At 44.5% G+C, this 13,485-nt stretch overlaps 1 protein-coding gene across 1 annotated transcript; it reads left to right on the forward strand.

Annotated features, from left to right (window-relative positions):
• Positions 1 to 6,172: 6,172 nt before the first annotated feature.
• Positions 6,173 to 13,194, forward strand: LOC146615535 (rab3 GTPase-activating protein catalytic subunit-like; the record flags this gene model as incomplete). Its single annotated transcript, XM_085375216.1, has 6 exons — positions 6,173 to 6,214; positions 7,744 to 7,971; positions 8,716 to 8,806; positions 11,572 to 11,675; positions 12,505 to 12,620; positions 12,912 to 13,194. Coding segments are annotated over 6 exons (765 nt in total), but the record flags the coding sequence as incomplete, so codon positions are not given.
• Positions 13,195 to 13,485: the final 291 nt, after the last annotated feature.

Raw genomic sequence — 13,485 nt, forward strand, 5'->3', positions numbered from 1 at the left:
TCCTGCTTTTGCCACTGAGCGATCAGCATCCTGTGTTTTATCATGAAGTGATGACTACGTGAGCTCCACTTGTTTAATTCTTCTAACATCTATAAAACAACAGAGTTTCTAAATGACAGACTTATTTATTTGTGTTTGTGTCTCTGTTTCCAGATGCTGCTGTGGAGAAGTCTGACTGTAAGAATAACACTCAGCTGTCCAACTCCAGTGGGACATCGGAGCAAGAGAAAACCTCTGATTATGTATGTTTGCCTCTTCACCACTCGCACACTCAAGGTTACACTCAGGTCAGGTCCAATATAAGTTTCAGAGTGAAGACAGGCTCAGTGCTGTCAGTACTTTGTCAGGATTTTTATTAGAATGTATTAAATTTGGTGTCCTGCTGTTTGATTTCATGCTGGTCTTTTCCCTCGTTGTAGAACCTTTTCCACCAGCTGAAGTCAGCCCCCAGTGACAGTCTGACCTACCGTCTGGCTCTGTGTGTGTGTCTGGTCAACTATTACTACGGTGGGCTGCGGGCTGTTGGACACCTCTGGCAGGAGTTTGTCCTTGAGTTGCGTTACCGGTGGGAAAATAACCATGTTATTTGTGGGTGGGTACCTCACAGGCTCGTGCTGCTTTGATTTTAAAGATGTCACACATATTAACATTTTCATTTTATAGCAGGTAAAATAAGTATTGAACACGTCAGCAGTTCTCTAAGCAAATATATTTCTAAAGGTGCTTTGATGTGAAATTATCACCAGATGTCGGTAACACAGGGACATTAAACACACAGACATTTATTTATTACTTTATACAAATGTTGGTGATGACAGTTCATGGCAGCTTCTGTATGGAGAAACCAGTCCCATCATTGCTCATGACTTTGACCCACTCACCACACAAACAGTCTATAAATCCCGAATGCTCCGTGGATCCTTCCCACAGATTCAGCTCAGGTGATTGGCTGGGCCGTTCCAGCAGCTTTACTTGATTCCTCTGAAACCAACAGTTTCCATTGGCTGTGTTTGTGATCATGGTCTTGCTGAAACATCCATCCTTGTTTCATCTTCATCATCCTGGTAGATGGCAGCAGATTTTAATCAACAATGTCTCCATTCATCCTTCCTGGAGTTAGATTTAATGGCTCAGTCCCTTTTGCAGCTTGTTATAAAGTTTTTATGCATAACTTTTCTAAGCAATCACACATTTTTTTTGGGAACATCAAAATCATAATGCTCCCACCTCCAGACTTCAGTGTTGCTGTGGTGTTTTTGGGATGCAGCCACCCAAACACGGTGTGTTTACAGCATTCAGAGAGTTTTGCTCTTAACAAAGGCAGTCGCACTTTTCTCCTCTCCCTTAGCTTCCCTGCTTAGCCTCTTGTGTCCTTGTTTACTCTCGTGTTTTTTGTATTACTTTTCCCTGGAACATTCTCTCACAGTCTGTTCTCTAAAACCTAAAAGAGGAATTATGGATTTGATCAACTGGTCCCTGAATGCAATTGACACCCCTTTCTCAACGAGAAGTCTGGGCTCGGGTGAGCCTGAGTGCTGAAGAGATCTACCTGTTCGGAACCATGGTAACAGGGTTCTGGCTGATCGGAGCTGGCTTGGCCCTGACTTATCGAAGAATTAAGAAAGCGGAACCGGCTGTTCAAACCCCCACAAGGCTGCCCGCTGGGATTCAAACGATGGGAAGAGGCGTGAGTTTCTCAAAATGAGCTCATTGAGTGCAGCATGGATAAGATCTTGGAGAAGCTTACGGCTGCTGTGAATACTCAGAATAAGACTTCTGAGTGCAAATTGGATCACATCTTGGAGAAGCTCACTGCGGTCGTTGTTAACTTGTTATTTTCTGTTATACTGCGAGAGTACTGTTGCCCGCGAAGGGTTGTTGTTGGTGTGGAGAAAAATGGCGTAACAAATAAAGCGCTTGGAGTGAGACTACGACGTCGTGTCTTTGAGTTCTCAGAATCGGCTCTCTGAGCACAAGAATGACAACATCACGGAGCGCAAGTTTGATAACATCATGGAGAAGCTCACGGCTCTCCAACGGGAGATTGAGAGACCAGTGTCGGAGTGTTAGAACAGCTTTGAAATTCATATGAGCTGTTCGCACTAAAGTAAAAACCTCCATCACTTATGCGGATACCCCTTCGGCCCCAGCCGTGGGCTCAAGGCTGGAGCCGAACAACAACTCCCTGATAACGACTGTGTTTAGACTGTTCTTCCCACTCCATGCAAGGCCACCTGGGTTGGCTGGAAGACTGTTTACTTAGCCTGGCAGGGAGGAGGACACTGTCTCAGCTGAACTCTGGACACGCACACGCTTACACAGACATATATACACATGCAGATGTACACTCCTCCCCCCTCCAAACGCCTTCGACGCTTATTCCCCTCCGATGCTGACGGTGGATCAAGGAGACCAGCGCACGCAGGCCCGGATGTACTGTCTACACTGGCTGTCTCTCACCCTTTACCCATCCCTGTTGCTTGTCATGTGTTTCTTTCGTGTATTAAGAGTTTTTTCATGTGCAGAGGTGTTTTTTTTCTGTTCTCAAACTGATCTCCCTGTTGGAGCTCAGTCTGGGGGGAGTTATTTTTTTCTCCTTATCTTTCCTCATGTGGTGCATTTTCCATTGTTATGCCTCTCTGACCTGTCTTCCCCATGTGATGTTTGTGTCATGTATGTATGGTCAGAAGGGTAAGATGGCGCTGGCAAAGGTCGGCAGCCTTAACCCAATTTCCATTGGGGTCAGCCTTCAGGATCAATAAAGTTTTATTGAATTGAATTAAGTGACCAAACTATAAAGTTAAAGCGTATTGTTGTACCTATGCATTACACTGGAGCAGAGCTTACATACATTCTTACCTGCTTACACTCATCATTCATTCGTCAAACTGAATAAAATAGCAATAAAATAGGGTGGCTGCAGCTCAGGCGGTAGAGCGGGTCGTCTACTGATCGGAAGGTTGGTGGTTCAATTCCTGGCTTCCCCCAGGCTGCATGCCAAATATCCTTGGGCAAGATACTAACCCCAAATTGCTCTCCGATGCGTTCATCGGAGTGTGCGCGTGTGTGTGTGTGTGAGAGAGAGAATGTTACTTAGAAAGCACCTAGAAAAATGTGCTTGTGTGAATGGGTGAATGCACAAGTTGTGTAAAGCACTTTGAGTGCTCAGAAGAGTAGAAAAGCGCTATATAAGAACCAGTCCATTTACCATTTAACCAGAGGAGTATTGCACTGGTTGGATGGCAGCAGCCATGGAGGGAGGGTGTAATTGTCCCGTGTTATGCTGGTGTTTTGTATTAGATGTAAGCTTACATTTGGCAGCATTAGTGAACATTATACTGAATGTTACACAGGAGTGTCTCAGGTAGGAGGGAGGCTCACTCGGTCCGTTCACTGAGCTTAGTGTTCAGTGATCGATGGTCCAGGGGAAAAGCTGTTTTCTTAGCCTGGCTGTCCTGTTTCTTGAACAGGTGCTGTCCAGGATGAGATGAGATTTGATTGGCTCTCCTGAGACAGCGAGTGCTGACCATGTCCTCCAGGGAAGGAAAGGGACAGGCACTATTCTTCTGTGCTGTCTTAATGACCCACCGAGCAGTTAGCATACCAAGCTGTTAGCAGTAGGTGGGGACATACTATGGTGCTGTGGTAAAAAAGCCACCAAGACTTTCTTCTCCAGATGGTTCCTCCTCCTCCTCAGCATCCTGAGGTGGAGTCTTTGACTTTGGACCATGAGAGGTCCTCAGCTACGTGAGTCCCCAGGAACGAGGACACTCGCTGAACACAGTCTGCTTGATGTGGAGAGGAACGTGTTTCCCTCTGCTGAGGTCACATCTCCTTAGTTTTGATGGCGCTGAGCAGACGGTTGTGTTCATTGCAGCAGCCTGTCAGGTTTTTAACCTCCTGCCTGTTCGCCGTCTTCTCCGCTGATGATTGTCGCATCATCAGCAAATGTAACGATGGTGTTAGAGGGGCAGGTAGGTGTGAACTCATGAGTGTACAGGAGAGCAGGCAAAGACGCCTGTGGATACTTTATGAATGCAGATGATAATATTCTGCCAGCGTTTCACAGACTTGTTCAGCAAACTTTAAACACACTTCACGCTTCTCTTTTTTTCTGTGGCTCTTGCGCCCATATTGTTTTCTTTGAAACAGTCGTACCTGCTGATTCCAGGCCTTTCTGTGGCTCTTCATAACTGGGCCTTGACTCTTCTGATAATTCTTTTCACTGGTCTGTGTGAAATCTTGTGGGAAGCACCTGGTCGTGGCCCATTTATGGTGAAATAATATTCTTTCCACTTTACCAAAAGTGCGCTGGAACCTTCAGTAGTTCTACTGTGACCACTGCCACCAGCATGTTTTGCAAAAGTCTTGAGAGAGCTCGTTGTTTTTACCCGTCATGAGACGTTTCTTGTGTGAAACCTGAATAATGAGACCATCAGTTGGGACTGAACCAGCTGATATTTGATTTGATATTAATTGGCGAGGTCTGTGACGAGTTACATGACTCTTTGGTGGCAGGACTCCTGGGCTGGAGGTGCGAGTCCCACTGAGTCTGTGGATGTTGTTGGACTGTCCTGGTTTCCCACCTCGGGATAAGCAGACTACAGTAGCGGTTTCCCTTTCTAAGAAGTGGGACTAGGGGCTGAGCTTGAACTTGGGAATGATACTCCAAAGCCTCCCTGGAAGTCTGTGACTGGGTCAGTTCGTTAGTTGAACCTGAGGTTGAGGATATATTTTCAGCCCTGGAGCTCCTCTGTCAGATGGTGACGGCATACAAAGTATCTGGTACCACTGTCCTCTGTGTGCTGCTGTTGGTCCATCAGCTGTGGAGAGAGTGAAGAATAAGTGATAATGAAAAGTTGTTGTTCTCGTTGAACTCTGTTATTGCTGCTTTATTCGTGGCCAACACTCAGCAGATATTGGCACCAGCCGATTTCAGTCGGGATCTCAAAGGACTTCGTGGAAGAGCAGAACCTATTTGCAGACATTTGTGGGACCTCGTTAGACTGTTGACTTGGACACAGACAGAAGACAGAAACACATTTTGAGACCAGAGGAGATGGATCTGTCAGAGTGGGGGCCCCCAGGCTGTGGAGTGCTTTGCCTCCATCATTATGTTGCTTTGATTGCATTTATTTTTATAAACAGCAGCTTGAGACTCATTTATTTAGCCTGGCTTTGAACTAGATTTGTGCTGTTTCATATTATTGTGAAGCACTCTGTGGTTCTTATCCTGTGCCATATAAATAAAGTCAAATGCTGGATGTCTGTACTTTGTCCAGCTGAGCCGACACTTTAGAATCAGGCTTTGGTCTTGTTGTCAGTCATGTTGGATCTCCGTCCGTCTCTAATAACAGACAAATGACCAAAATGTAAAAATCCAAGTACATAATACCAGGCACAAAAGCCCCTGCAGTGTTTGTGCCGTGCTCTAACTAAAACTTTGCTTGAAATTGTTTAAGCAGTATTTGTTTCTCTGTTAACACACTGGTGTTCACTCATATCCATCTCTGTGCTTCCTAATCTGCAGGCTGGCAGGTGGAGCTCCTGATCTTCGCTGTTGTCTTTTGCATCAGAAGTTCCAGGTAGCCACACAGTGCACAAAGTGCAAGGACTAATCGAACGATTTAAAAGACAAAAAACAACATCATGCACATTTGTAGACTTGCAACTTTAATTCCAGTGGTTTATCAAAAGTGTTGTGTTAACTTTGATAATTGGAACGATGTTTAGGTGATAAAGAGAAAAATGAATTCTGAGAGCTGATGCTCAGTGTGATACAGCATCTTCAAACTCCCAAACACCTGTTTATGTCGTGTTGTCTGTTGAACACAAGTAGCAGTGTTATGTTTCCATGTGTGAAAAGAGTTTTTGTTCCTGGACAGATGCTGAATTGTTGTATCGAAAGGAAGAAGGCCAGAGATGAATCTCACAAGGTACCCGAGGGGAAAGAAAAGGAACACAGGGTCTCAGGTGCCTGCCAGAAGAGCCGCCAAGGACCAGAGTGTGCAACCAGTGCTTCCAGTTCAACAAGAGAGATGTCTCAAGGAAAATCCTGGGACTCGTGGAGTGACAGCGAGGAGGAATTCTTCGAGTGCCTGAGTGACCAGGGCGAGACTGAGGCGACACAAGCTGAGGGCAGAGCTGAGGGCAGGCTGCACCCCTACAACAACATGACTCTGCTCAACTCTGCAGAGCCTCTCTATGTTCACAGGTCAGAGTCACTGCCTCACTGTGCAAACACATCATATGCTGTTATTTATTCCAAATACAGCATGTTGAAAATAATAGTCGGGGTCACACGGGGTGGAGCCTATCCCATACCATAGGGCGAGAGGCGGGGTTCACCCTGGACAGGTCGCCAGTTGCAGGGCGAACACAGAGAGACAGACAAACATTTAACCCAGGGGTGGGCAACTCCAGGCCTCGAGGGCCGGCGTCCTGCAGATCTCACCCTGTGTCAACACACCTGAATCAGATGGTTAGTTCAGCCTCTGGAGAACTTCCACGATAAGGATAAGCTTTATTTGTTGGTTGCCTGCAACTGAGATGACCTAATCGACCATACATACCATGTACAAACTTAACATTGGGGATACAGGTCAGGCTAACTAGCAACAAAGGATAGCCCTAACCCAAGACACTTTGAGGAGGTCATTTAGCCATTTAAATCAGCTGTGTTGGATCAAGGACGCATCTAAAACCTGCAGGACACCGGCCCTCGAGGCCTGGAGTTGGACACCTCTGATTTATGCTCTCATTCACACCTGTGGGCAGTTTAGAGTCAGAGTTAACCCAACCCCACTCGCTCCATGTTCAAAGACCTGCAGTTAATAATTAGAACTAAAAGAAAGCGGTTGTAACAGTACAGAGGCGGCCTTTGTGTGACAAAACCATGAAAGCAGATCTCATATAAGTGGTTCACAGAAATGTCATTAACCTCAGCTGAAGCTGACTGAGTCTGATATCTGTGCATCATGTTTCATTTTCAGGAACCGTCTTCTCTGTGCAGTTAATGAATGGGATATTAATGAATTAATAATAAATGTCATGTAGGCTTTTACAAGTAAACTAGTGTGGAATAAGAGGACTGTTGATCAGCCTACGCTGTGGAAAGCTGTGACTCTGTCACTGACACGTGTGGCATGATGGATGCAGTCATGCTGGGAGAAGCTACGTGAGTGCAGAAACCTCTGATCACCAGACGATCACGTGGTCGTCAGTTTTCAAACAGCTCATTGCAGTTTTATAAATCATCTTCAGAGGTTATTTGAACCTTGTCTTTGCAGAGACCTGCAGATCTGAGGCAGTAATGCAGTGATAATGACCAGCACACAGTGTAAGTCATGCTGCAGCTGCCCTGAATCTACAGTGTTGGTTATTCCCACCATGTCTCTGTTTCTGATCCAGTGTGGACGAGCTCTTTATTCAGTCTGAACTGGTTTTAATACTAAAATACAATTGATTTGTTATTCATAGATTTTCAGATTTACTCTTACACAAAAAAGTAAAACATTTTTGTTGCCAGATCACACGTATTTACTTCCAGTCCTGAACAGAAGGAAATCGTTTTGATGCCTAAATGACATTTTATGTTCAGTGACAGCCTGGTGTGCTTGGGTCCATGAATGCAGTGGTGTCGTGAGTGGGCCCTGCTCGAGTCGTCAGTGCCAGTATGAGGTGTCAGTGAATATATTTACACATTACTTCATTTAAAGTACGAGTTTGTGTCTCTGTCCACAGGCAGCCAACCCCGGCTGTGTCCTGGAGGATTTTGTGCGCTGGTATTCACCTCGGGATTACGTAGAAGAGGAAGTGGTTGATGAGAAGGTCAACACAATGGTGATGGGGACACTCAGTCCCAGGATGAAGATCCCAGGCAACATGTGGGTGGAGGCTTGGGAGACTGCCAGGGTCACACCTGCACGACGCCAAAAAAGACTTTTTGATGACACCAAGGAGGCCGAGAAGGTCTGAAGCAGGTCGTTCGTTTTGCCACATGCGTGTTTTAAGCCAAACGTGTTTACTAAGTGGATCACAAAGTGTTTTCATGAATGTTTCTGCTGATTTTCAGGATCAGCTTCTGCCATGGGACCGTTTTGGCTCATGTATGTTGAAGAAGTCAGTTTAACACAGATCTGTGCTCACAGACATGTTGAAGCATTTTCACATGTTGATGAAAAAGGATCTGATGCTGTCACACACGATGTTTAACTGACACACAGCAGCTTTCTGTGGTGTGATGGTGTTAAATGAAGAACAACTTTAAACCAGCTTCTATTAATGATCCGGTCGGCTTTATGGGAAAGGGACAAACAGTAACTGGGGTTAGTTGTTTCCTCACCCAAAGAGGGTCCTGGATTTGGACCCGGGCAGGTCCCTGCCAAGCGTTTGCATGTTCTTCCTGCACATATGAAAGCAGAGCTCGGAGCTCCAGTTTGCACCGTCACTGAAAATGTTGCCTGTCTTTTAAAGACATTGTTTATCCAAAAAGAGAAAGTTAAAAATAATGCTCACTGATAGTCTTATGACAGATTTAAAGATCTGGGTATGACTGGTCCCTCTGTGAATAACCATCATAGAGAAAGGTCACCGTTTATCTGGAGTCTTCTTCAGAGGCAGCCTGTTGGCTGTGCAAAAATATTCTGTTGATCTGAAAGAGCAAAAGGAAAACAGAAGCCAGGCAAACTAAACTTTTTGGGGGTTTGTCTTTAGGTTCTGCACTACATGGCGATGCAGAAACCTGCAGACCTGGCCCGTCACCTCCTGCCCTGTATACTTCATGCAACTATTCTGAAGGAAGAAGGTAAGTCCTCACCGTTTGGTTGAAAAACACGTTTATATGAAATAAAATCAGGGAAAATAACTCTAAGCCCACAGCAGGTAAATTACAGTAAGACCGAAATACAAAAAACTAAAGATATTAAAATAAGTACTAAGAAAATGAAATGCAACCTGAGATGTTAATGGAGAAAAAAAAACAGAAGCTGCATGAATAAAAAAGTAGAAATCTTGGACGCTGCCAGCATAATGCACAGCCTTTTGACGGGGCTCGCACACAAACACAAAGCAGAGGATGAAGCATCACCAAATATGTTTCCAAGCCAAAGAAGATAAGATGAAGCATACCTGCGCAGCGGTGGGTGATGAGGAGAGGCCGCAGCGTGTCTGTCTTAAAGTGCAAGTTTGTGACAGTTTAAAGCTTAACAAGCTAAGACGCCAAACATCCAGAGCACAAAGACAAGTCAGAGGGCTTTTTCAGACACACACTTCTAAACCGTCGTGCTCAACAGTGTCTCTGCTAAAACTGCGTCTGTGCTCTGCTCCTGTAAAGTTGCCTATCGAGTGCTTAATGATAAGGTGCATGGTAGCTGCTTTCCTCTGCAGGTGGACAAAGGAATGACTTCTCTGCAGACAGGCTCCTGGCAGAGCCACTGCAGAGGAACTCTTTACAATCACTGACTGTGAAACGTGAGGACTGTGTGGGGATGTGCAGACGGGGGCGCGACGGCTGGGAAACGAGGAGGGCTGCAAGTGGATGCACTGTATGATACACGCTGGCGTCTACACAGCTCAGTCCTGAGCTGAGTGATGTAATGACTGATTGCATCGACACAGTCATTACATCAAAATACAACCCCTTTTTTTCGGCACTGAAGCGAAACAGGCTCCGCCCACACAGCCGTTCTGTATCACAGCTGTGATGCAAAAAGATTTGGGCACCACTGGTATAGAGTGAATGGAACCCAGAACCTGGAAGTGTCCAGTGATGTGAGGGTAAAGGACGTCTCACTGTGTACTTTGGTGCACAGATGAGTTTGTGGTCGGTTCAGTGAATGCAGCCCATGAGCTGCAGAAAAAGCCCAAATCCTGAGCCCCCCAAGATTTGGGCTCAAGATGTGTTTTGCACTGCAGGCCCTTGGACTCCATCAGGGTTTGGGCCAGTTTTGAGCTCTTATAAGTATCAGAGATGGACACGTGATGTTTTCAGGGCTGCGTAGGCATGATGGGTAGAACATGACCCTGGTGTTAAAATGCAGGTAAATGTGATTTAGTTTGTTTACTCTAACTAGCTACCCAACCCTCACTGTGAAAGGAGCCTGGAAAGTTTCCCCAACATGAATTTCTTTCAGTCAAGTTTTCTCCAGTAATGATCAGAAATCAGATAAAACCCACTCTTTATTTTATTCTACACACAATAAATTGATAATTATTCCAGGATACAGAAAAGTCTAGATTTCGTCTTCAGACTGTCACATCTGGAGCAGGGCATAATTTGAATTGGTTTTTAGAAGAAGCTAAAGATCTTTCAGTCGTGTTGCTGTTGTTCCCTGACACCTGCAGTGCAACCATTAATTTAGCTAATGAGAGTTCACGTATAATTATAACAGGTCTTAGTTTCTGGATCGTCTCTAAGTTGACGGTATACTGCTAAGACCAGTTCTGAGTCTAGAGACAGCCAATGGTAAGGACTAGTAAGGACATCACTGAGGAGAGTTTTCTAGTACTTTGGAGAAACCTCAATCAGCTAACGTCCTGCTGTGATACTCAGACCTTTTCTCTAATTAAACCAGAAAGCTAGTTTTCATTTATTCTGTAATATCCCAGAATGTTTCAGCAGGTCAGAAATGCTTTGGTGCATATCCAGGTTGTATGCAAATTAATTCTGATTAAGTCTGGACTACAAAATACAAAACATAGCAACAATAATGTCCTCGTTTCACTTCTTTAAAAAATGTATTTTGATCTTATGACACTTACTAAAAGCTTTACTTCCAGAGGTTGACAGAGACGCTCCGTGCTGATAACACGTGAATGTGTGAAGGTTTGGATCATATCTATCTAATAGACTCCAGTTTGTGCATGTAAATGGAGAGTCCTCTTCACACACTGAGGTTAATTATGGAGTTCCACAGGGTTCAGTGCTAGGACCAATTCTGTTTACATTATACATGCTTCCCTTAGGCAGCATCATTAGAAGACATAGCATACATTTACACTGCTATGCTGATGACACCCAGCTCTATCTGTCCATGAAGCCAGATAACACACACCAATGAGTTAAACTGCAGGAATGTCTTAAAGACATAAAGACCTGGATGGCCGCTAACTTTCTGCTTCTTAATTCAGATCAAACTGAAGTTATTGTACTCGGTTATTGTAGATGGCCCCGCCCCTCCCTGAGCCTGGCTCTGCTGAAGGCTTCTTCCTGTTTAAAGGGAGTTTTTCCTTGTGCCAAAGCACATGTGGGTATATTCCTGGACAAAAGGCTTAGTTTCTATTTGCAGATGTGTTCTGTGATCCTCTGAAATAGCTGGATTAATTAACTCCAATAATAATCCATCAAGACTTTGTGGATATGTTTTAATCTCTGTAAAGATTATTATAAAATGTTGTGAAGGTTTTGTTTATTTCAAAAGGATCTGTATTAGTAAGATAATAGTTTGCAGGTTTACTCAATTTTAGGCTTTTTCTCATGTTAACAGTAATTGAGGTTACAAACGTGGCAGGTCTTTCTTTTAATCACAGCTTTCTGTCACTCTGGAAACACTGTCATTTCTTCTCTTTCAGAGTCTGCTGAAGATATTCCATCAGTGCAAAAAACCATTCAGCAAGCTACAGTTCAAGCGAGCAAGCTCCTGCAGTCCCCCAACCAGGACTACAAGAAGTTAGAGGTCAGTGAAAACTCGACCGGACTTTCCACAAATGATTCAGTTTAAAAGAAAGTATCATTAGATTCACCCAAAAAAGTTTTGTTTTTAAATACATTATTGATTGATTGTTAACTGTGTTTTTGTTGTAGTTGAGTATGTGCTGTACATGAGGTGTACGTAGACTGGACAGTGTGCACCATGGCTGAGAACTTGGCTGATAATTATTATGGCCATTGATGGTTGAACCATGAAAACAGGGGTGTGGTGCAGTGGGATTGTAGTGGGAGCTGGAGTAACAAACTCCAGTGCTTCCTCAGTGATGGCTAACTTTTTTCTAAACCTAGGTAATTCCTTCGGCTGTTCCCACCTGGGCTCAAAGCTTTTATACTCTGCTGATATCGGATGTGTTTATCAGTGATCGAAAGCAGAGACTGAGATTGTTATTATTGAGTTTGATCACACGTTAGGTGCATTAAACATATGCTTTAATACTGTCCTAAAGTCTGAGAACAATCATCACTTCTTCACATATAAAAATGTTCTTCTCACTAGCACTCAGTATCCATACAGCCCCTTTTCTTTGAATAACACTGTACAGCTGCACAGCTAAACCCCACCATGTTAGTTCGGCTTGACTGGACAGTCTTGTTGTGTAAAAGCATTCTTGGCTTTCTCAAAGTACATTTAAGTATGCCATGTATCCACTGTGACTCCAAACACGCCTTTTACACCCCGAGACTCAGCCTATAACGTTCCACGTAGGAAAAACCACGTATGTGTATAAATGTGACAGTCTTGGGGTCTCATGCTGTCAGGATTGAGCAGACAGTTGTTCTTGTCCTGTGTGCAGGATTTCATTAACCAGCTGCTGAGCATGGAGACAGTCATCACTCAAGCTCGCTCGCTCAAGGCCAAGTTCTCCGTTCCTGAGGACGACAGCGGAGAGGCTGCTGATGAACTGAAGAAGTGAGTCGCAGAGTTTGAGCTGCGCTCACTGACAGCTTTGTTTGTGCTGTTGGTAACATGTAACCGTCTTCACCGTCACTATAGATAGTTAGTCAGTAACAGGTTGTCACGATGAATCTGTTTCACAAAGACGGCGTCTGAAGGATCACAGTCAGTTCACACGTTTCTTTCTCGCTCATGTTGGTGGTCTTATTTTATAGTTTTGGTGTCTTCAGGTTTTACATGTTCTTATTTAAGTGTTTTGTTTTGTGGGAATATTGTAACATTTTCCACATTGTGTGTTGTCTCTAGGTTTGTGAGCTCCCTGCTGGAGGAACCAGAGGTGGTAGTGACAGGAGCAGGCCAGGGCCTGGCTGGCAGTATAATCCACGGACTCTTCATCAGTGCTCAGAGGGTAACTCTCACTCTGCCTCCGTGTCCTTCCCACGTCTTGCTGTCAGTTTCATGTATACAGTCATGTATTTGTCATCTATAGAGACATCTTTAGAGGTACACACACACACCAGTCAACCACTTATTCAATATCAGCATCAAGAATAGGTCGGTGTCCCGGTCCTAGAACAAGACATGAAGTCAGCGCTGTTTTATTTTGTTGTGGGCAGTCTGAGGCACACCTGTGCACTACTCATGATGTCAGATCAGCATCCTGATGTGGCACACCTGTGAGGTGGGATGGATTATCTCAATATAGCAGATGTGCCCACTACCACACATTTGGACTGATTTGTGACCACTGTTTGGGAGGGATGGTTATATTGTGTATCTGGAATGAATTTTAGGTCTCTACGTCCATCCCATGGGGAATGGGAGCAGTAACAAAGGTGTTGCGTTTATATTTTTGTTGAGTGTATATACTTCATGTAGA

The sequence above is a fragment of the Diplotaxodon limnothrissa genome, linkage group LG16 (assembly GCF_057381915.1).
Source record: "Diplotaxodon limnothrissa isolate DT_005_m linkage group LG16, D_limnothrissa_male_GT1.1, whole genome shotgun sequence".
NCBI classification, from domain to species: Eukaryota; Metazoa; Chordata; class Actinopteri; order Cichliformes; family Cichlidae; genus Diplotaxodon; species Diplotaxodon limnothrissa.